At 42.4% G+C, this 23729-nt stretch overlaps 1 protein-coding gene across 5 annotated transcripts in view; it reads left to right on the plus strand.

Annotated features, from left to right (window-relative positions):
• The first annotated feature begins 19953 nt into the window (after nt 1-19953).
• Nucleotides 19954-23729, plus strand: part of LOC139574458 (glutamate receptor 2) — a 70088-nt gene continuing 66312 nt past the window's right edge. For 4 of the 5 annotated variants that reach the window (XM_071399035.1, XM_071399031.1, XM_071399033.1 and 1 more), the window contains exons 1-2: nt 19954-20379; nt 20568-20708. In XM_071399035.1, coding sequence (XP_071255136.1) covers nt 20295-20379; nt 20568-20708 — 226 coding nt within the window. In that variant the 5' untranslated portion in view covers nt 19954-20294. The remainder of the gene's footprint in view (nt 20380-20567; nt 20709-23729) is intronic. The other variant, XM_071399030.1, reaches the window with a different exon arrangement.

Below are 23729 nucleotides of genomic sequence, written 5' to 3' on the forward strand. Positions count from 1 at the left end.
GATCTAGAGCATAGTGTCCCTCTTGAAAAGTGGTGTGATGGGTCAGATCTAGAGCGTAGTGGCCCTCTTGAAGAGTGGTGTGATGGGTCAGATCTGGAGCATAGTGTCCCTCTTGAAAAGTGGTGTGATGGGTCAGATCTAGAGCGTAGTGTCCCTCTTGAAGAGTGGTGTGATGGGTCAGATCTGGAGCATAGTGGCCCTTTTGAAGAGTGGTGTGATGGGTCAGATCTGGAGCATAATGGCCCTCTTGAAGAGTGGTGTGATGGGTCAGATCTGGCTTTTAGTGTCCCTCTTGAAGAGTGGTGTGATGGGTCAGATCTGGAGCATAGTGGCCCTCTTGAAGAGTGGTGTGATGGGTCAGATCTGGAGTATAATGGCCCTCTTGAAGAGTGGTGTGATGGGTCAGATCTGGATTTTAGTGGCCCTCTTGAAGAGTGGTGTGATGGGTCAGATCTGGAGCTTAGTGGCCCTCTTGAAGAGTGGTGTGATGGGTCAGATCTGGAGCATAACGACCCTCTTGAAGAGCGGTGTGATGGGTCAGATCTGGAGCATAGTGGCCCTCTTGAAGAGTGGTGTGATGGGTCAGATCTGGCTTTTAGTGTCCCTCTTGAAGAGTGGTGTGATGGGTCAGATCTGGAGCATAGTGGCCCTCTTGAAGAGTGGTGTGATGGGTCAGATCTGGAACATAATGGCCCTCTTGAAGAGTGGTGTGATGGGTCAGATCTGGATTTTAGTGGCCCTCTTGAAGAGTGGTGTGATGGGTCAGATCTGGAGCTTAGTGGCCCTCTTGAAGAGTGGTGTGATGGGTCAGATCTGGAGCATAACGACCCTCTTGAAGAGCGGTGTGATGGGTCAGATCTGGAGCATAGTGGCCCTCTTGAAGAGTGGTGTGATGGATTAGATCTAGAGCGTAGTGTCCCTCTTGAAAAGTGATGTGATGGGGCAGATCTGCAGTGAAGAGAATCAACGCATTACAACTTTATACATTTGAGATTTTAAAATAACATTTTACAGGACATTCCTGAAGAAAGTTTGTGGACTCAGCTGGCTAAAAGTATTTCCATGGTACTAGTTGAAGCAGTTTGTGACAGTTATAGCTCAGAGATGTCTTCAAAAATTAGAAACTTGCTCGTATACTGTACAGTGCATACGGAAAGTATTCAGAACCCTTGACTTTTTCCACATTTTGTTACATTACAGCCTTATTCTGAAATGGATTACATTTACATTTACATTTAAGTCATTTAGCAGACGCTCTTATCCAGAGCGACTTACAAATTGGATTAAATAGTTTCCGTCCCTCATCAATCTACATACAATACCCCATAATGACAAAGCAAAAACAGGTTTTTAGATTTTTTTTGCAAATGTAGTAAAAATAAAAAAATCATTATTTACATAAGCATTCAGACCCTTTGCTATGAGACTCGAAATTGAGCTAAAGTGCATCCTGTTTCCATTGATCATCCTTGAGATGTTTCTACAATGTGATTAGAGTCCACCTGTGGTAAATTCAATTGCATGTCTCTTGGGGAATCAAGTCTCAGTGAGACCTGATGCAGAGAAAAAAAACATGATTGATCCCAGCACAGCTAGTACAAACCTAGTTCTTACAAAGCTGGTTAGTAGAAATCAATACACGTTGAACAGTATCAAACAGAACAAATAAATAATTGCACACAAAACTTACCTTCAGTAACTATGAATTGAATGAGGGGTGGTTCTGCTCTCTCCCTGGGGTGTGGCTGAATAAGTCATTCGTAACTGAGTGGCTGGCCAAGCACTGCTGTAGAGGCCATGCATCAGGGCATTGATATATGTTTCAGGAACTGTAAAGACGAATCATGATTAATCATTACCTAAGGTCTTCACAGTTAGCCTAGCCAGTACATTGACTATGCTGTCCCTCAGCAATCTGGCCGTCAGGCAGACAGATGGAGAGAAACAGAAAAACATAGACTATTTACATTACTTGGCCGGCAGACTGGATAACTTCCCTTTGTTCCCTCCTCCCATCCAAGCTAGAAGATTCAGAAATTGAAAAAGGCAGTTGAGAGTTGTAATCTCTCTCTCTCTCTCTCTCTCTCTCTCTCTCTCTCTCAATTCAATTCAATTCAATTCAATTCAAGGGGCTTAATTGGCATGAGAGAGAGGTAGAGAGAGAGAGGTAGAGAGAGAGAGGTAGAGAGAGGTAGAGAGAGAGAGAGGTAGAGAGAGAGAGGTAGAGAGAGAGAGGTAGAGAGAGAGAGAGAGCGAGAGAGAGGTAGAGAGAGAGAGGTAGAGAGAGAGAGGTAAAGGTAGAGAGAGAGAGGGAGAGAGAGAGAGAGAGAGAGAGAGAGAGAGAGAGAGAGAGAGAGAGAGAGAGAGAGAGAGAGAGAGAGAGAGAGAGAGAGAGGTAGAGCTTTATTGGCATGGGAAACATGTGTTAACATTGCCAAAGCAAGTGAGGTAGATAATATACAAAAGTGAAATAAACAATACAAATTAACAGTACACCACTCTCTCTCTCTCTCTCTCTCTCTCTCTCTCTCTCTCTCTCTCTCTCTCTCTCTACCTCTCTCTCTCTCTCTCTGGATGGAGATCTGGTCAGGTTTGTTGAGGATGGAAAGTACAGAAGAAAATGCAATTGGTTCAGTGGTTATATTACATGTAGGGTTAGACCATAGATTAATTTAAATAACATGTTATGAATATATCCTTATTTATCAAGCAAATAAGTACCATCTTGACTTCTTTGCTTCTTTTTTTTTTTTTCTTCTTTGCTGTTGCTGTCATGGTAACAGACATTACAGAGGGAAGATTTCAGCGGTTACTCAGGGCAACCAATCTCGCCGACGAATGTTTCTGGAATGAATACACATGCCAGACGGTGAGACAAAGACATAACAATAACAACACGTGAGTTTATCGAGAATGACAAAGTAGTGGTTAAAAGGTATACTAATATCACTCAGGAAATTCACTGTTTTTAGGGCCAAAATGTGTTGGTTAAATAGATTTTCCCCAAAATCTATAAATATTAACTGGTTCCTATGGAATTTCCTCTCATGGATGTCCCCTTTAACCTTATTTTGAAAGCCTGGGAGAAATAGATTGAGCTCTGCAGTGCCCACTAGAGGATGTTTCTATTTCTGCCTTTAATTTAAATGGCTGGAGGAGATAAGGTTCCTTTGGAACAGAAAATAAACAAGTGAAGCTAAAAATATGAAGTCAAATACCACCGCATCACATGTAAAATAGGCATGAGTATGTGGCATCTTGGTTCTCAAATAAAGATTTTGATCACCTTGTGTGTCTGGTATCTTTGCCTTATTCCTTTAAAACATGGTGCTATAAGCTTGCTACCAGCTTCCTGTCTTGTTAAACATGTCACATTACAAAATCAATATGCAATCTAGGTTTTTATTTTGGGTCAGTCAGATGCCTTGTTCCCATAGAGACGGCATTATGAGGCAAACACTTGTCTTGATTTGTCCTACTCTAAAAGCAATGCTATGATAGTCAATGGCATCTGAGATGAAGAAAGTGAGTATCTATGCTGCTCATGACTCATCCTCTCTCATCACTGACATAACGGGGATAATTCTGTATCTGCACCACCCCCACCCTCCTCCAGCCCCCCTGCTGCTAACATAGCTCTGTAACCTATAACACACAGACTGGCTTCTAATCTAACCTGACCTTTCACAGGGGGACAACCTCCCCCATTGGACACACAGGTAACCAACAGACCTGAGTCAACCTCCCCAACCCCCCTTCCACATGGGGGACACAGATAACCAACAGACCTGAGTGACAGTTAGAGCTGATTAGTTCAAATAGGAGTTCCACTACATGTGGTCAATGATCACCCCGCTTAACCCTACAGATTCCAGGTTATGGAACGTAGGGTGATTTTTCCTAGAGATTTTGGGGCATTAGATCATCTTCGATTCTGAAATGTGGGTTACATTTTTTTCTGTTGCTTGTCCTCTGAAATGGTAATAGAGATATTTAACCACAGAGATTAATCTAATCTCCTAATTGATGCTGGAGGGAATAGCGGATGTTTTACGGGCTCCTGACCAACTGTGCTATTTTGTATTTTTCGCTGATCTTAACATTTTTTTTACATAATGTTTCCACCATTGTTTCCTATGACCAAAAATATCTTCTGAACATCTGAACAGCGATCACTAACCTCGATTTGGACGAGGACTTCTACTTCAATGAGTTGGGGGGTGAAGGACATATTGATTATCGCGGACCAGGCCCAAATCCCCGACACTCGAAGGAGGAGGAGACCGCGCTATAGAGGCAGGCATTTGGGATACCTTACGAGTATATATCGGAGAGTGGATAAATTGTCTCTACCCGCCGTTCTAGTGGCGAATGTTCAATCACTGGAGAATAAAGTGGATGAGCTCCGTTCGAGACTATCCTATCCTGTGTTTCTCTAGCTGGTTTTCTATTCATTGGCAAGACAGAATGGCAGTGTCGGGGAAGCTCAGGAGAGGGGGTGTGTGTCTCTTTCTTAATAACAGCTGGTGCGCAGTCTCTAATATTAAGGAAGTCTCGAGGTTCTGCTCGCCTGAGTTAGAATACCTCATGATAAGGTGTAGACCATACTATTTACCAAGAGTTTTCAGCTATATTTTTCATAGCTATCTATTTACCACCACAAACCGATGCTAGCACTAACGACGCACTCAACGAGCTGTATAGGGCCATAAGCAAACAAGAACATGCTCATCCAGAGGCGGTGCTCCTAGTGGCCGGTGATTATAATGCAGGGAAGCTGAAATCTGTTTTACTTAATTTCACCTGTACAACCAGATGGGAAAAAAACTCTAGATCCCCGTTACTCCACACACAGATGCATACAACGCTTTCCCTCACCCTCCATTTGGCAAATCTGACCATAACACTATCCTCCTGATTCCTGCTTAAAAGAAAAACTTAAAGAGGAAGTATCAGTGCAATGCTGAAGTGGTCCGATGAAGCGGATTCTAAGCTACAGGACTGTTTCACTAGCACAGACTGGAATATGTTCCTGGATTTATCCGATGGCATTGAGGAATTTACCATATCAGTCACCAGCTTCATTAATAAGTGCATCGGACGACGTCGTCCCCACAGTGACCGTACGTACATGTACATATCCCAACCACAAGCCATGGATTACAAGCAACATCCTCACTGAGCTATAAGCTAGAAGTGCCGCTTTCAAGGAGCGGGACACTAATCCGGACGCTTATAAAAAATCCCGCTACGCCCTCAGAAGAACCATCAAACAGGCAAAGAGTCAAAAACAGGACAAAGATCGAATCCTACTACATGCATGAGAGCACCAGCTGTTCCTTACGAGTGTGTGATCACGTTCTCCATAGCCGGTATGAGTAAGACATTTAAACAGGTTAACATTGACCGCAGGAACAGACGGATTACCAGGATGCGTACTCAGAGCATGCGCTGTTCAGCTGGCAAGTGTCTTCACTGACATTTTCAACCAATCCCTGACCCGGTCTGTAATACAAGCTTGTTTCAAGCTTGTTGCAGACAACCATAGTCCCCGTGCCCAAGAACGCTAAGGTAACCTGTCTAAATCGCCCCGTACCACTCACATCGGTAGCAATGAAATGCTTAAAAAAGCTTTAAAAGGCTTTACAAAGCTCACATCAACACTATCATACCAGACACTCTGGACCCACTCCAATTCGCATATTGTCCCAACAGATCCACAGAGGACGCAATCTCAATCGCACTCCACACCAAGCTCATCAATAAGCTAAGGACCCAGGGACTCACCTTCCTCTTCACCTGGATTCTGGACTTCTTGACGGGCCGCCCCCATTTGGGGAGAGTAGGCAACAACACATCCGCCGCGCTGACCCTCAACACGGGGGCCCCTCAGGGGTGGACTCCCCTTCTGTACTCCCTGTTCACCCATGAATGCATGGCCTCGCACAACTCCAGAACCATCATTAACTTTGCAGATGACATGATGGAGGAAGGCCTGATCACCGACGACAATGAGACAGCTTACAGGGAGGACGTCAGAGTCCTGGCAGTGTGGTCTCAGGACAACAACCTCTCCCTCAAAGTCAGCAAGACAGAGGAGCTGATCGTGGACTACAAAAAAATGGAGGGCCGAGCACGCCCCAATCCACTTTGACGGGGCTGTAGTGGAAGGGATCGAGAGCTTCAAGTTCCTCGGTGTCCACATCATTAAGAAATGATCATGGTCCACACACACCAACATAGTCGTAAAGAGGGAACGACAACGCCTCTTCCCCCTCAGGAGGCTGAAATTTGGCATGGGCCCCCTCAGATCTTCAAAAAGTTCCATAGCTGCACCATTGAGAGAATCTTGACTGGCTGCAATGCCACTTGGTATGGCAACTGCTTGGCATCCGACCGCAAGGCGCTACAGCGCCCAGTACATTACTGGGGCCGTGCTCCCTGACATCCAGGACCTTGATACCAGGTGGAATCAGAGGAAGGCCTTAAAAATTGACAAAGACTCCAGCTGTTCTCTCTGCTACCGCACAGTAAGCGATACCGATGCACCAAGTCTGCAAACCACAGGACCCTGAACAGCTCCTACCCCCAAGCCATAAGACTGCTAAATAGTTACTTAAATATACTGAACAGAAATACACTACATGACCAAAAGTATGTGGACACATGTTCATCGAAGATCTCATTCCAAAATCATGGGCATTATTATGGAGTTGGTCCCCCCCTTTGCCGCTACAACAGCCTCCACTCTTCTGGGAAGGCTTTCCACTAGATGTTGGAATATTGCTGCGGGGACTTGTTTCCATTCAGCCACAAGAGCAGTGAGGTCGGCACTGATGTTGGGCGATTAGGCCTGGGTCGCAGTCAGAGTTCCATTTCATCCCAAAGGTGTTCGATGGGATGGAGGTCAGGGCTCTGTGCAGGCCAGTCAAGTTCTTCCACACCGATTTCAACAAATCATTTCTGTATGGACCTCGCTTTGTGCACAGGGGCATTGTCATGCTGAAACAGGACAGGGCCTTCTCCAAACTATTGCCACAAAGTTGGAAGCATAGAATCGTCTAGAATGTCATTGTATACTGTAGCATTAAGATTTCCCTTCACTGGAACTAAGGAACCATGAAAAACAGCCCCAGACCATTATTCCTCCTCCACCAAATGTTACAGTTGGGACTATGCATTGGGGCAGGTAGCATTCTCCTGGCATCCACCAAAGCCAGATTGGTCCGTCGCACTGCCAGATGGTTAAGCGTGATTCATCACTCCAGAGAACACGTTTCCACTGCTCCAGAGTCCAATGGAGGCGAGCTTTACACCACTCCAGCCGACACTTGGCATTGCGCATGGTGATCTTAGGCTTGTGTGCGGCTGCTCGGCCATGGAAAACCATTTCATGAAGCTCCCGACGAACAGTTCTTGTGGTGACGTTGCTACCAGAGGCAGTTTGGAACTCGGTAGTTAGTGTTGTAACCGAGGACAGATGATTTTTACGCGCTACGTGCTTCATCACTCTGCGATCCCGTTCTGTGAGCTTGTGTGGCCTACCACTTTGGGCCGTTGTTGTTCCTAGACATTTCCACTTCACAAAAACAGCATTTACATTTGACCGGGGCTGCTCTAACAGGGCAGAAATTTGACTAACTAACTTGTTGGAAAGGTGGCATCCTATGACGGTACCACTTTGAAAGTCACTGAGCTCTTCAGTAAGGCCATTCTACTGACAATGTATGTCTATGGAGATTGCATGGCTGTGTACTCAATTTTATACACCTACCAGGAAAGGGTGTGGCTGAAATAGCCGAATCCACTGATTTCAACGGGTGTCCACATGAATTACAGTTCATATAAGGAAATCAGTCTATTGAAATAAATTAAATTGGCAATAATCTATGGATTTCACATGATTGAGAATACAGATATGCATCTGTTGGTCACAGATACCTTCAAAAAAAGGTAGGGTTGTGGATCAGAAAACCAGTCACTATCTGGTGTGACCACCATTTGCCTAATGCAGCGTGACACATGTCTTTCGCATAGAGATGATCAGGCTGCTGATTTTGGCCTGTGGAATTTTGTCCCATTCCTTTTCAATGTGTGAAGTTGCTGGATATACTGGCAGGAATTGGAACACACTGTTGTATACGTCGATCCAAAGCATCCCAAACATTCTCAATGGGTGAAATGTCTGGTGAGTATGATGGCCATGGAAGAACTGGTACATTTTCAGCTTTCAGGAATTGTGTACAGATCCTTGCGACATGGGGCTGTGTATTATCATGCTGAAACATGAGGTGATGGCGTCGGATGAATGGCACGACAAAAACCTGGAATTTTGTCACGGTATCTCTGTGCATTCAAATTGCTATTGATAAAATGCAATTGTGTTCGTTGTCCGTACCTTATGCCTGCCCATACCATAACCCCACCGCCACCATGGGGCACTCTGTTTACAACGTTGACATCAGCAAACCGCTCGCCCACACGACGCCATTCACGTGGTCTGCGGTTGTGAAGCCAGTTGGACGTACTGACAAATTTTCTAAAACAACATTGGTAGAGAAATTAACATTCAATTCTCTAGCAACAACTCTGGTGAACATTCCTGCAGTCAGCATGTCAATTGCATGGTCCCTCAAAACTTGAGACATCTGTGGCATTGTGTTGTGTGACAAAATTGCATATTTTAGAGTGGCCTTTTATTGTCCCCAACATAAGGTAAATCTATGTAATGATCATGCTGTTTAAAACCAAGCCCTTTCTAAGCAGGGGTAGGGTGGGGTTCTACTAAGCTATATGGAATTGTTTAAAGAAAGTCGTACCGAAGACCATTTGGCTATTTGATAAAAGAAAATATACCAAAAATATTTGATGATTTTTTGGGGGGGGTTTTACTGCAATTAGCCCATACAAATGCATTGAATAAAAGATTCACTACATGTAATTACAGATAGTCCCTCCCCCAAAAAATCGGGAAACCTTTTCTTTCTTTTTTTACATTTATTTATCCCCTTTTTTTAGGCACTAAACTATCTCCATTTATACTTCCATACATTTTTGTTAACTGGTACCGGGACCGTCAGAAGAGTACAGAGTGCAGAGGGTCATATTAGTGTATAGCCCAAACTGTTCGGACGCTGCAGACGGTGGTGGGGGGTAACGCAAAATGGAGAACACCATCGTGTTCATGAAAGTTTCATCGTTCCGTAGAGGGGTAATATTTTGTAGGTCAAACCATTCGGTTGCTAAAGACGATTTTGTGAGAAGACCGATTTTCGGGATGTCTCATGGTCTAACAAACACAGTTCTAGCTCTGTTTCCTTTCACCGCGGATGCGGAAGTGCGACATTGGCGGATGCGGTGGATTGAGACATATCCAATGCGTATCCTAATTAGATATCCGCAGGCCTGCAGACATCGACTCTAAGGGGTTTTAATCAGCTTCTTGATATGCCACACCTGTCAGGTGGATGGATTATCTTGGCAAAGGGGAAATACTCACTAACAGGGATGTATTCATATTTGTGCAAAGCATTTGAGAGAAATACTGTCAGCTTTTTGTGCATATGGAACATTTCTAGGATATTTCATTTCAGCTCATGAAACATGTTATATTTTTGTTCAGTGTAGTTAACCAATAGCTACTCTGACTATCTGCATTGACCCTTTTTGCACAAATTATTTTGACTCATCACATACGCTGTTGTTACTATTTATTATCTATCCTGTTGCCTAGTCACTTTATACCTACCTATATGTACATATCTACCTCAGTTACCTCGTACCCCTGCACATCGACTCGGTATTGGTACCCGATGTATATAGCCAAGATACTGTTACTCATTGTGCCTTTATTCCTTGTTATTATCTTTCTATAATTTATTCAATTTTTCTCTCTACATTGTTGGGAAAGGCCCGTTAGTTAACATTTCACTGTTAGTCTACACTTGTTGTTTACGAAGCATGTGATGAATGAAATTTGATTTGATTTAAAGAGTAATGCATCTCTATGTGTTTAACAGCCTCAAAATTGCTGTTGTATTCGATAACAAAGTTAACTCACATATTACTGTACCTTAGTCTGAATTTGAGTAAGGTGTGGGTTTAAATTAATGAAATGCAAATAAAATTAAGGTCTCTCGAGATTATATTCATTGTAATTGATTCATTTCTTTTTTATATGTACCTGCCAAATAACTTAGGGAATCCATTTTTGAGTCTTTTAAAAATGTCCACGCTCTTGATGGCTGTGGCCTTGGTGACTGTAGTACGGCATGGCATGAGGAGGTATGGGACTTGAGGAAGTGTGGTTACTGGGACTTTCCGTAAAGCAATGGGGTCGTGGGTGGCTCAACGCAGGGCTTGGGCTGAGCAGACTGAACCAATTGCCAAACTTTCCATGACTCCTGGCTCGGTTGCCAGGAGTGAACAAGTTAGTTCTGCTCAGACCTGAGAGAGAAGAAAGGAAGGGATGGATGAAGTTAGAAGGAAGGAGAGTGTGTGTGTGAGAGAGAGAGAAAGGGGGAGAGGAAGTGTGAGAGAGAGAAAAGGAGAGAGAGAAAGGGAGAGAGGAAGTGTGAGAGCGTGAAAGAGAGGAAGACAGCTCACAAAAACTCATGACAAATTTGTGGAGTCTCACAGAAAGAGAGAAATGGAAGAGAAGACCCATCTAGAAAGCTGGAAGGGCTATTAAACATATAATTAATAAACAGTGTTAACCGTCTCCAACCTCAGACATGTACACTCCCTGAATTAGTCTCAGGGCTCTTCTCTTAGTTAAGGCCCTTACAATCGTTTCCACACTATTTTACTGTGAAAAATTATAGGACAATTATAATATCTTATGCATATGTAAATATTCTGAGTGTGTTATAGTTTAGCTATCTCTAATCTGTATGCTTGAGGGCAATTAATATTCCAAGCACAGCGCATAGCATTAGAAACCATACAGTATTGCATAATATCTATTGTGTGATGCTTTACAGTAGATCCACAGAGACCATTAGGTATCAGTGTAATATGAGGTCACACAATAGACTGTCTATGACCTATTCTAATGTAATATAGACTTTCACACACATATTTTATGTAAACCACTGAGTCAGAGTGAGTTGCCAATCTCAGCACTCTTCCTGACCTGGGTGCTGATCCATGGTAGGTCGGCTCGTGGGAATTTTCACTGTTTGTAATATATGCTTGGCCTAGAACATTTTTCGGCTCATGTGCCTTTCTGTGCATTCATGCCGCCACCTTGCTGTATTCAGTATATTGCTCAAGGAAACTTTCAGTCACTGAGGCATCAGCGCCATTAGTCCTCACAGCTCCATTATCAATTGACAAGGTGGCGGTGGACTAAATTCCCCAAGAAGCTTAATTTGAATGGAATTTGTATATCCTCTAAAGTCATTCAGGAATTTGTTTGTCAGTGACTCAGCCCTGAATATGCAAATATGTCAGTTCGTTATATGAAATTATTACTCAGGGTTACAAATGTCCCTGAATTCCAGGTTGATACTCAAAATCCAGTTCCTCACAAAAGGGTATAATTTCACAAACTTGCTGAGTCTTAGGTCGGCAGTGTACCCCAATTCTTCTCAGATCGCTTTGCCTATTCCTTTCTCAGTCAGTAAGAGCTTATCTTGCTTTCTGCTTCAAGCAGTTTCTGCCTAAGCAGACATCACCACACAGTCCCCTCTACTCTCTATGCTCTTGTGCAAGTTCTTGTGCTCATCCATATAATAGCATCATGAAGCCGCGAGCCCGAGGGAGTAGGAACACTTTGATATGAAATGAACCGCTACAGAAGCTCAATTCACCCCAGCTACTGTACAGCCACTGTACCATTGTGTAGCATTGCAACAGATAGCGTAGGTTTTTATTGCATAATCCCCCATTACCAATTGTCTCAGTATAACTAATTTGCAAAGATAGTTATCACTTCTGCATTGTGTCTAGTTCCCCTGTCAGCACAAGTTGAATGAACTGTCAGTCAACGATCACTCTAGCCCAGGGGATGTCAAACCCATTTTCCCCCGGTGGACGCATTCGATTTTCAACTAGGTCCGGAGGGCCGCACAGAAAATGGGTTATATTTCCGTGCTGTCAAAATGTGCAAAAAATGTCCTGAATTCTCCCTGACTGTCTAGCTTTCATTATTAATGAAGGTCCATTATAATTTATACACAGTTTTGATTTGGTTGTAGTCATTTGAAAGTATATTGAGTTTGTTTTCCCATATTTTTGGGGTTATTTTTTAAATTTACGGGCCAGATTGGATCCTGTAGCCCATATGTTTGACACGTCTGTTCTAGCCCCTCTTGTTTTAGGTACATTCAGCATGTGTAAGCCAATTTTATATTTTTATTTAACCTTTATTTACCTAGGCAAGTCAGTTAAGAACAAATTCTTATTTACAATGACGGCCTACCCCGGTCAAATCCAGACAACACTGGGCCAATTATGCGCCGTCCATTGGGACACCCAATCACGGCCAGTTGCGATAGAGACCGGAATTGAACCAGGGCCTGTAGTGATGCCTTTAGCACTGAGATGCAGTGCCTTAGACCATGAACCTTGTTATAATGTTAATTCATTCCTAAAGCTATTCTACCCCTCACTTTTGAGTGTAATCTTATTGAACTACCTCTGGATACAATACGGTATATTCTACCAAGTCAGTCAGTGGTAAGCTCCTAAACAAACCAACATATCAAAGAAGATGGGAGAAGCCCAAGAGGTCAATGCCGAGACAGATTCCTTATAGATCCGTGAGTCTGGCATCGAATGGGACCGACAATATACAGAGAGCCCAACTTTCTCTCCCAGACTCCCATTCACCAATTATACACTGCCAGTAGTTGCTCTTCTGCACAGATACATATAGATATCTGGTTGACAACCAGACAATTAGAGCAGAAAGCTATGAATATTTACGAGAGAGAGAGTGGCATCCAACATCCCAGGCTCAGTGACTGATACAATAATAACCCAGCGCCCTGGGTTGACTGAGGTAGCATGAGTTAGTGGGGTGTTCATGATGCTTTGCACCCCCTGATGTATAGCTATCAGTCACTTATGTGTACTGTAGCTATTTCCGACTGTGCAGTACTATTGCTGCACTGGGTTTGTACTGCTTGTTTTAGCTATGGTCCTAATACCATGCTGCTCTGGGTTGATACTGCTGGTTTGAGCTATGGTCCTAATACCGTGCTGCTCTGGGCTGATACTGCTGGTTTGAGCTATGGTCCTAATACCATGCTGCTCTGGGCTGATACTACTGGTTTGAGCTATGGTCCTGCTCTGGGTTGATACTGCTGGTTATAGTCCTAACACCATGGTGTTCTGGGTTGATACTGCTGGTTATAGTCCTAACACCAAGCTGCTCTGGGCTGATACTGCTGGTTTGAGCTATGGTCCTAATACCATGCTGCTCTGGGTTGATACTGCTGTTTTGAGCTATGGTCCAAATACCATACTGCTTTGGGTTGATACTGCTGGTTTGAGCTATGGTCCTAATACCAAGCTGCTCTGGGCTGATACTGCTGGTTTGAGCTATGGTCCTAATACCATGCTGCTCTGGGCTGATACTACTGGTTTGAGCTATGGTCCTGCTCTGGGCTGATACTGCTGGTTTGAGCTATGGTCCCAATACCATGCTGCTCTGGGCTGATACTGCTGGTTTGAGCTATGGTCCTAATACCATGCTGCTCTGGGCTGATACTACTGGTTTGAGCTATGGTCCTGCTCTGGGTTGATACTGCTGGATATAGTCCTAACACCATGGTGTTCTGGGTTGATACTGCTGTTTTGAGCTATGGTCCAAATACCATACTGCTTTGGGTTGATACTGCTGTTTTGAGCTATGGTCCAAATACATTACTGCTTTGGGTTGATACTGCTGGTTTGAGCTATGGTCCTAATACCATGCTGCTCTGGGCTGATACTACTGGTTTGAGCTATGGTCCTAATACCATGCTGCTTTGGGTTGATACTGCTGGTTTGAGCTATGGTCCTAATACCATGCTGCTCTGGGCTGATACTGCTGGTTTGAGCTATGGTCCTAATACCATGCTGCTCTGGGCTGATACTGCTGGTTTGAGCTATGGTCCTAATACCATGCTGCTCTGAGCTGATACTGCTGGTTTGAGCTATGGTCCTAATACCATGCTGCTCTGGGCTGATACTGCTGGTTTGAGCTATGGTCCCAATACCATGCTGCTCTGGGCTGATACTGCTGGTTTGAGCTATGGTCCTAATACCATGCTGCTCTGGGCTGATACTGCTGGTTTGAGCTATGGTCCTAATACCATGCTGCTCTGGGCTGATACTGCTGGTTTGAGCTATGGTCCTGCTCTGGGTTGATACTGCTGGTTATAGTCCTAACACCATGTTGTTCTGGGTTGATACTGCTGTTTTGAGCTATGGTCCAAATACCATACTGCTTTGGGTTGATACTGCTGGTTTGAGCTATGGTCCTAATACCATGCTGCTTTGGGTTGATACTGCTGGTTTGAGCTATGGTCCTAATACCATGCTGCTCTGGGCTGATACTGCTGGTTTGAGCTATGGTCCTAATACCATGCTGCTCTGGGTTGATACTGCTGGTTTGAGCTATGGTCCTAATACCATGCTGCTCTGGGTTGATACTGCTGGTTTGAGCTATGGTCCTAATACCATGCTGCTCTGGGTTGATACTGCTGGTTTGAGCTATGGTCCTAACACCATGCTGCTCTGGGTTGATACTGCTGGTTATAGTCCTAACACCATGGTGTTCTGGGTTGATACTGCTGGTTTGAGCTATGGTCCTAATACCATGCTGCTCTGGGCTGATACTGCTGGTTTGAGCTATGGTCCAAATACCATACTGCTTTGGGTTGATACTGCTGGTTTGAGCTATGGTCCTAAAACCATGCTGCTTTGGGCTGATACTGCTGGTTTGAGCTATGGTCCTAAAACCATGCTGCTTTGGGTTGATACTGCTGGTTTGAGCTATGGTCCTAACACCATGCTGCTTCTGTAGCAAAATCCCCTAAAAAAAGGAAGAACACTTTACTGTCATATACAGTTGAAGTTGGAAGTTTACGTACACCTTAGCCAAATACATTTAAACTCAGTTTTTCACAATTCCTGACATTTAATCCGAGTAAAAATTCCCTGTCTTAGGTCAGTTAGGATCACCACTTTATTTTAAGAATGTGAAATGCCAGAATAATAGTAGAAATAATTATTTATTTCAGCTTGAATTTATTTCATCACATTCCCAGTGGGTCAGAAGTTTACATACACTCAATTACTATTTGGTAGCATTGCCTTTAAATTGTATATCTTGGGTCAAACGTTTCAGGTAGCCTTCCACAAGCTTCCCACAATAAGATGGGTGAATTTTGGCCCATTCCTCCTGACAGAGCTGGTGTAACTGAGTCAGGTTTGTAGGCCTCCTTGCTCGCACATGCTTTTTCAATTCTGCCCACACATTTTCTATAGGATTGAGGTCAGGGCTTTGTGATGGCCACTCCAATACCTTGACTTTGTTGTCCTTAAGCTATTTTGACACAACTTTGGAAGTATACTTGGGGTCATTGTCCATTTGGAAAACCCATTTGCGACCAAGTTTTAAATTCCTGACTGATGTCGTTGCTTCAATATATCCACATAATTTTCCTACTTCATGATGCCATCTATTTTGTGAAGTGCACCAGTCCATCCTGCAGCCAAGCACCCCCACAACATGATGCTGCCACCCCCGTGCTTCACGGTTGAGATGGTGTTCTTCGGCTTGCAAGCATCCCCCTTTTTCCTCCAAACATAACGATGGTCATTATGGCAAAACAGTTCTATTTTTGTTTCATCAGACCATAGGACATTAATCCAAAAAGTACGATCTTTGCCCCCATGTGCAGTTACAAACCGTAGTCTGGCTTTTTTATGGCGGTTTTGGAGCAGTGGCTTCTTCCTTGCTGAGCGGCCTTTCAGGTTATGTCAATATAGAACTCGTTTTACTGTGTATATAGATACTTTTGTACCTTTTTCCTCCAGCATCTTTACAAGATCCTTTGCTGTTGTTCTGGGATTGATTTGCACTTTTTGCACCAAAGTACGTTCATCTCTAGGAGACAGAACGCGTCTCCTTCCTGAGCGTTATGAGGGCTGCGTGGTCCCATGGTGTTCATACTTGTGTACTATTGTTTGTACAGATGAACGTGGTACCTTCAGGCGTTTGGAAATTGCTCCCAAGGATGAACCAGACTTGTGGAGGTCTACACTTTAATTCTGAGGTTTTGGCTGATTTCTTTTGATTTTCCCATGATGTCAAGCAAAGAGGCACTGAGTTTGAAGGTGGGCCTTGAAATACATCCACAGGTACACCTCCAATTGACTCAAGCGATGTCAATTAGCCTATCAGAAGCTTCTAAAGCCATGACATCATTTTCTGGAATTTTCCAAGCTTTTTAAAGGCACAGTCAACTTAGTGTATGGTAACTTCTGACCCAATGGAATTGTGGTACAATGAGTTATAAGTTAAATAATCTGTCTGTAAACAATTTTTGGAAAAATTACTTGTGTCATGCACAAAGTAGATGTCCTAACCGACTTGCCAAAACTATAGTTTGTTTACAAGACATTTGTGGAGTGTTTGAAAAATGAGTTTTATTGACTCCAACCTCAGTGTATGTAAACTTCTGACTTCAACTGTATTGCCACCCAAAGCTGATAAAACATTTGTCAAAAGGCCAATGACTTACTTGATATTAACTTGACAGTTACACATGGCAGCAACATATGTGTGGGTGGTAATAGGGTCTTTGTATCAAGATTAAATGTTGTGGTTTGGCTTGAATCACAACACAGTGTACAGAGCAAAACCTCATCTGACATTTCTGGTTTATAGTTTTTAGTAAAGACTGACTGGAATATAAACTTATTCACGTCTCTAATTAGATCATGTTTTATATTAAAAAAACTCTCATTAAACGTAATAAAACAGCATCTCTACTGCTACCTATATTGTATGTGTGAACCAAAATGATATCTTATTCAGTTATGTGGAAGGGATTCAAAGCCCCAGCTGTCGCTGATTAAATAGATTTAATGTAATCAAAAAGGAACACTACTTAACCCTATAAACACAGATGTGCACGCGTACTGTCCACGTCATAGACACCCATAGATATGTCAACCCCCAGCAAGGACAAGCAGTTATCGTTTCACCACTGTCCATGGTGCTGAAAGCTATGAGAGAAAATAATTTCAACACTGTCCATGGCGCTGAAAGCTATGAGAGAATATAGTTTCACTGCTGTCAATGGTGCTGAAATCTTTGAGAGAATATAATTTCACTGCTGTCCATGGTGCTGAAAAATATGAGCAAATATATCTATTTTTTTATTTTGAAAAATGTGCTTATTTAACTAGGCAAGTCAATTAAGAATACATTCTTATTTACAATGACGGCCTACCCCGGCCAAACCCGGACGACGCTGGGACAATTGTGCACCGCCCTATGGGACTCCCAATCACGGCCGGATGTGATACAGCCTGTGATACAGCCTGTTATACAGCCTCATTTCACCGCTGTCCATGGTGCTGAAAGCTATGTGGAAAACATGGAATAGTGGAAGACATGGAATAGTGGAACACATGGAATAGAGGTTGACATGGAATAGTGGAAAACAAGGAATAGTGGAATACATGGAATAGTGGAAGACATGGAATAGTGGAACACATGGAATAGAGGTTGACATGGAATAGTGGAAAACAAGGAATAGTGGAATACATGGAATAGTGGAAAACATGAAATACTGGAAAACATAAAATAGTGGAAAACATTAAATAGTGGAAAACAAGCCATAGATCAAAGGTAAAGAGTGCATTCATTTGATGGTTAACCCCAGCGAGATGGGAGTGGAGGGATACACACACACACACACACACTAATTATTATTAAGTAACTGGTTCTCACAGCCTTTTTAAGTTTACTCAAAGTGTTACCTAAACTTAACATTTTAGGTTAGCCCAAACATAGCTCCTAATTTAGAAAACCTCCATTCTATGTTTTTGTTCTATGTTTTATATTTCTATGTGTTTGGCCGAGTGTGGTTCTCAATCAGAGGCAGCTGTGTATCGTTGTCTCTGATTGAGAACCATACTTAGGTAGCCTCATCCAACCTGTGTTTTGTGGGTTGTTGTTTCCTGTTGTGTGTCTGCACCAGCCAGAACTGTTTCGGTCGTTATTCTTTGTTATTTTTGTTATTTCAGTGTTTGTTTCATAAATATGGACACGTACCATGCTGCACCTTGGTCCTCTCCTTCCAACAGCCGTTACACTTATGTTCATTCAACTAGAAAGTATTATGGTGGTGTCTTAACTCAAAAAGGCTGTGGAACTGGTTACACACACAGTGCTTTTAACATACAATGTTTTCAATGTACATATTTTACACACATGATTACATTGTGCATGTTCTATTATGCAGTCATTATTATTATGTCCTCACCATCAACTTTAGACAACCTTACAGAAAAACCCTACAATTGCTGAAATATTTCTGTCAAATCAATGAGGAGAGAATTGTCAGATTAACTGATAAATGACAGACATTGTGGCGTAGCAGGAAAATCAGAATGCTGTGAACCAAAAGGTTGTGAGTTTAAATCCCAGGTGAGAACATGTTGAATAATAATTACTGTATAAATTAATTAACATGCACAATGTAATCATGTATGTCAACCTGTGTCAAATATGTCAATTGAAAACATTGTAAGCACTGTGCGTGTGCGTAACCAGTTGCACCGAATTTTTTAGTTAAGATGCCCAAATAATAATTTATAGTTGAATGAACATATAAGACAAGTTGAGCAAACGCATCATTTTATGTTGACTGAATTTTAGCTAAGTTTGGGCACAACTAAACATTTTAAGTTCAGGTAACAATTTAACCAAAAAGTTGAGTAAACTAAAAAATAATAATTAGACGATCACAAATACATGCACGCACGTACGCACACCCACACACGCACACGCATATACACACGTATGTACGCAAACACCCACACTTGACAAGATTGACTTGACGAGCCACAAATGAACTGCCTCTAAATGTCTGCCTGTACAAACTGACAATGGGGATGATGAGAAAGCAGTAGGCCTATGTTACAGTGAGTCTGACATGACAAAAGTATATGCTGTTACAGGTATACAGTACCTCATGATAATTAGGACTACATAAATGGAGATGGACTCAGGATATTCAACCACTCTTGAAAAAAATATATGAACGCATCTGGATGAAGGACCACATTGGTTTACTAGACATTTTATTCCAACAGTGGTTAGAGACAGTTTATTTTTCATTCCTTATATTTTGGGTAGATCGTGAGCGACAGTATTGTTTTTCTTTTGGATTAGCTAGATAATCTTGTCAAGTTCATCAAGTGCAATTTAAATGTCTCAGAGATATAGACAACAATGCATCAATGTTTCAAGCCTAAGAAGCAGGCGTTGGTCAATAGCTGGCACAGCTACATGCTTTTGAGCATGGCACCCACTACCCATGGATGAACTAAGGTGCCACTCTTAAACTGGCATTGGCATTTGTTTGCTTATCCACATGCTGTACTGTTATAGTGACTGTGAGTCTGATTATCAGAAGGGCACACATAGGTTTATTCAAGATGTAATTCATGTCAGTATTTGCTAAGTTGTTAGTGCAGAGTGATACAGCGAAGGGCTAACCCCTCAATAATGACTTGTTTAACACGAAGACACCTGGAGATGATGAGATTGCCCTTATGGTCTGCCATGAATCTTAGCAGGTTTAAAAAGTCATCGCCACATATTTAGTCTCTTATTATATGCTCAACAAACTAACATGTACAAACACTAATGAGCCCTTGACGTCGCGAGGAAGTGGAGTGCGCGCTCGGCTCCTCTCGTGTCTTTACGCATCTCATTAACATTCGTCGCTTGTTCGTGATGCTGAAACGATCTCCAGAGCACGGAGCAGAGACTAGAAGTGTTCCTGTTTGTTAAAGGAGGTGTCGACGACTCGCAGGAGGACAGCGCGAGAAAGAAGAGCTGAAGAGACAGTTAATATACAATTCCTTCACTGTTGGACCTGGAAAAAGGGAACAAGAGCCCTAATTTTCCATTCAAAATCCACCTGCAGAAGAAAATAGTCACCAGTGAATTTTCCCTGACAGCAAGTCGTCAACATGTGTCGGATCTAACATAGACCCTTATTGAGTAAACAAGGAATATCTCCGTTCTTGGGTGGACGTGGGCACATTTTTTTGTGGAAATGCCTAAGCTTAAGAATTCATCTGTTTTCTTTCTACCAGTTTTATGGGGTTTGGCGCTTGGTGGCTCTCAAAGTGTACAAATTGGTATGTATCAATCAAATAAGTTAATTGAAATGATATATCATTGGACATAGGTCCAGCAAGTAGGCTAGTGATTGTGCCAATGCATTATGAAAGCTGGTCATGAAAATATATCAAATAAATTATCAATACAACATATTGGAATAGTCTATACACAAGTATATTGAGATGTCCAATTGTTTCTATTACAGGTGGACTCTTTCCAAGGGGTGCTGATCAGGAGTACAGTGCATTTCGGATAGGAATGGTTCAATTCAGCACACCCGAATTCAGATTGACGCCCCATATTGACAATCTGGAAGTAGCGAACAGTTTTGCCGTCACCAATTGTTGTAAGTAACAACTGTAACCTATTTCAAGTCTCTTTACATAAAATGCAAACCATTTTCATCCCCTTCAAAGATATCAATAGAAACACAGCGAAACTATCAATTTATAGATTAAATTACATTGAAACGGTGCATGGAACAATTCAATTAGCGCGTAATTTGTGAGCGTTTATTTTAGTTCGTGAAACCATATCTGTTGTGGAAAGACATAGAAAAGTGGGCTGTTTGTGTTTGTACAATAAGATCATTGTTAATCTTCGATTCTGCGAGAAATGACAAGGTAATGTTGGTTTCCACAGTAACAGTCAGTCACAGTGATGACTCCCATGCCACAGGCGCGCGTAATGTAATGCATGATAAGCACTGGGGAATAATATCCATCGTCGTTTTGTTCATATTTTAATCAAATTCAACATATTTTAATTATATTTTGTGAAATATTTTTACCATTTGCAATAGCTTATCATCACAATGAAAGACCTGACTGAGGTCAAAAGGCATTCAAGCCTGTTAATGGACAATTCATGGTCTTGGAAGACCCCTAAAGACCTGAGTGCAGGCCTTTATGGTTCCACATTTAATAGTCTTTGTGCATTTATTATCCGTATTTTGTCATTACCTTGATAAGGAAACGGATCTATATACATTATATGTAGTTCTGTGGAAGAGAAAGAAAGAAAGTGTACGAATGAAACTATACAAATAATTGCTTCCCTTCGGGCAGAAATATGATATAGGTTATTGCATAGCCTACTTCCAGTGTTTGTGGATTAGACTCTTGCCTACCACTTCTTCGCCCACATTCGTTATGTTATTAGGTTCTTGAGCGCAATTTCTATATCTATTTTGGGAACATTCTACTGCAACAATATATATTTTAAAACTGACAGTATTTGCTAGTTTATTTTAGAAATAATAGGTTCGATTTGATCTGTGCACTGAGCTATTAATGAGCGCGCGCTCTATGGACGCGCTACCAATTTCATCTAGCTGTTGCCAAGCGACAGTTCGTTTTGAAAAACGTCTCGGAAGTATATCAAAATGATACTTTAAATAGCATGTGCATTGATTATCTATATAGATTCCACACTTTTCATATAAAAGCATGTTGCATTAAAGCTCCTCATTGCATCGCGCAACAGATGCCTGATAATGCTGGATTGATAGAACGGTGACGACATGTCAATCACAGCTTGGGTTCTATCTAAGTAACACCATGAATACCCATGAGTGTGATGTCAGAGATGTTCTTAAAGACTTGTAGATGGCTTCATTCCCTTAGTAGTCTACTGTAAGTACGAAGCAGATGGATTCATTGTAACTTACAGATTTGCCTCACTTATTAAACACATACAGTGGGGAGAACAAGTATTTGATACACTGCCGATTTTGAAGGTTTTCCTACTTACAAAGCATATAGAGGTCTGTAATTTTTATCATAGGTACACTTCAACTGTGAGAGACGGAATCTAAAACAAAAATCCAGAAAATCACATTGTATGATTTTTAAGTAATTAATTTGCATTTTATTGCATGACATAAGTATTTGATACATCAGAAAAGCAGAACTGAATATTTGGTACAGAAACCTTTGTTTGCAATTACAAAGATCATACGTTTCCTGTAGTTATTGACCAGGTTTGCACACACTGCAGCAGGGATTTTGGCCCACTCCTCCATACATACCTTCTCCAGATCCTTCAGGTTTCGGGGCTGTCGCTGGGCAATACGGACGTTCAGCTCCCTCCAAAGATTTTCTATTGGGTTCAGGTCTGGAGACTGGCTAGGCCACTCCAGGACCTTGAGATGCTTCTTACGGAGCCACTCCTTAGTTGCCCTGGCTGTGTGTTTCGGGTCGTTGTCATGCTGGAAGATCCAGCCACGACCCATCTTCAATGCTCTTACTGAGGGAAGGAGGTTTTTGGCCAAGATCTCGCAATACATGGCCCCATCCATCCTCCCCTCAATACGGTGCAGTCGTCCTGTCCCCTTTGCAGAAAAGCATCCCCAAAGAATTATGTTTCCACCTCCATGCTTCACGGTTGGGAGGGTGTTCTTGGGGTTGTACTCAACCTTCTTCTTCCTCCAAACACGGCGAGTGGAGTTTAGACCAAAAAGCTCTATTTTTGTCTCATCAGACCACATGACCTTCTCCCATTCCTCCTCTGGATCATCCAGATGGTCATTGGCAAACTTCAGACGGGCCTGGACATGCGCTGGCTTGAGCAGGGGGACCTTGCGTGCGCTGCAGGATTTCAATCCATGACGGCGTAGTGTGTTACTAATGGTTTTCTTTGAGACTGTGGTCCCAGCTCTCTTCAGGTCATTGACCAGGTCCTGCCGTGTAGTTCTGGGCTGATCCCTCACCTTCCTTATGATCATTGATGCCCCACGAGGTGAGATCTTGCATGGAGCCCCAGACCGAGGGTGGTTGACCGTCATCTTCAACTTCTTCCATTTTCTAATAATTGCGCCAACAGTTGTTGCCTTCTCACCAAGCTGCTTGCCTATTGTCCTGTAGCCCATCCCAGCCTTGTGCAGGTCTACAATTTTATCCCTGATGTCCTTACACAGCTCTCTGGTCTTGGCCATTGTGGAGAGATTGGAGTCTGTTTGATTGAGTGTGTGTACAGGTGTCTTTTATACAGGTAACAAGTTCAAACAGGTGCAGTTAATACAGGTAATGAGTGGAGAACAGGAGGGCTTCTAAAAGAAAAACGAACAGGTCTGTGAGAGCCGGAATTCTTACTGGTTGGTAGGTGATCAAATACTTATGTCACGCAATAAAATGCAAAGTAATTACTTAAAAATCATACAATGTGATTTTCTGGATTTTTGTTTTAGATTCCGTCTCTCACAGTTGATGTGTACCTATGATAAAAATGACAGACCTCTACATGCTTTGTAAGTAGGAAAACCTGCAAAATCGGCAGTGTATCAAATACTTGTTCTCCCCACTGTATGCCATTTAAAAGCTTTTCCGTTCAGGAAGATTATTTATATGCTCTTCAGAAGGGAAAAAGC

This window comes from Salvelinus alpinus, chromosome 4, assembly GCF_045679555.1.
Source record: "Salvelinus alpinus chromosome 4, SLU_Salpinus.1, whole genome shotgun sequence".
NCBI classification, from domain to species: Eukaryota; Metazoa; Chordata; class Actinopteri; order Salmoniformes; family Salmonidae; genus Salvelinus; species Salvelinus alpinus.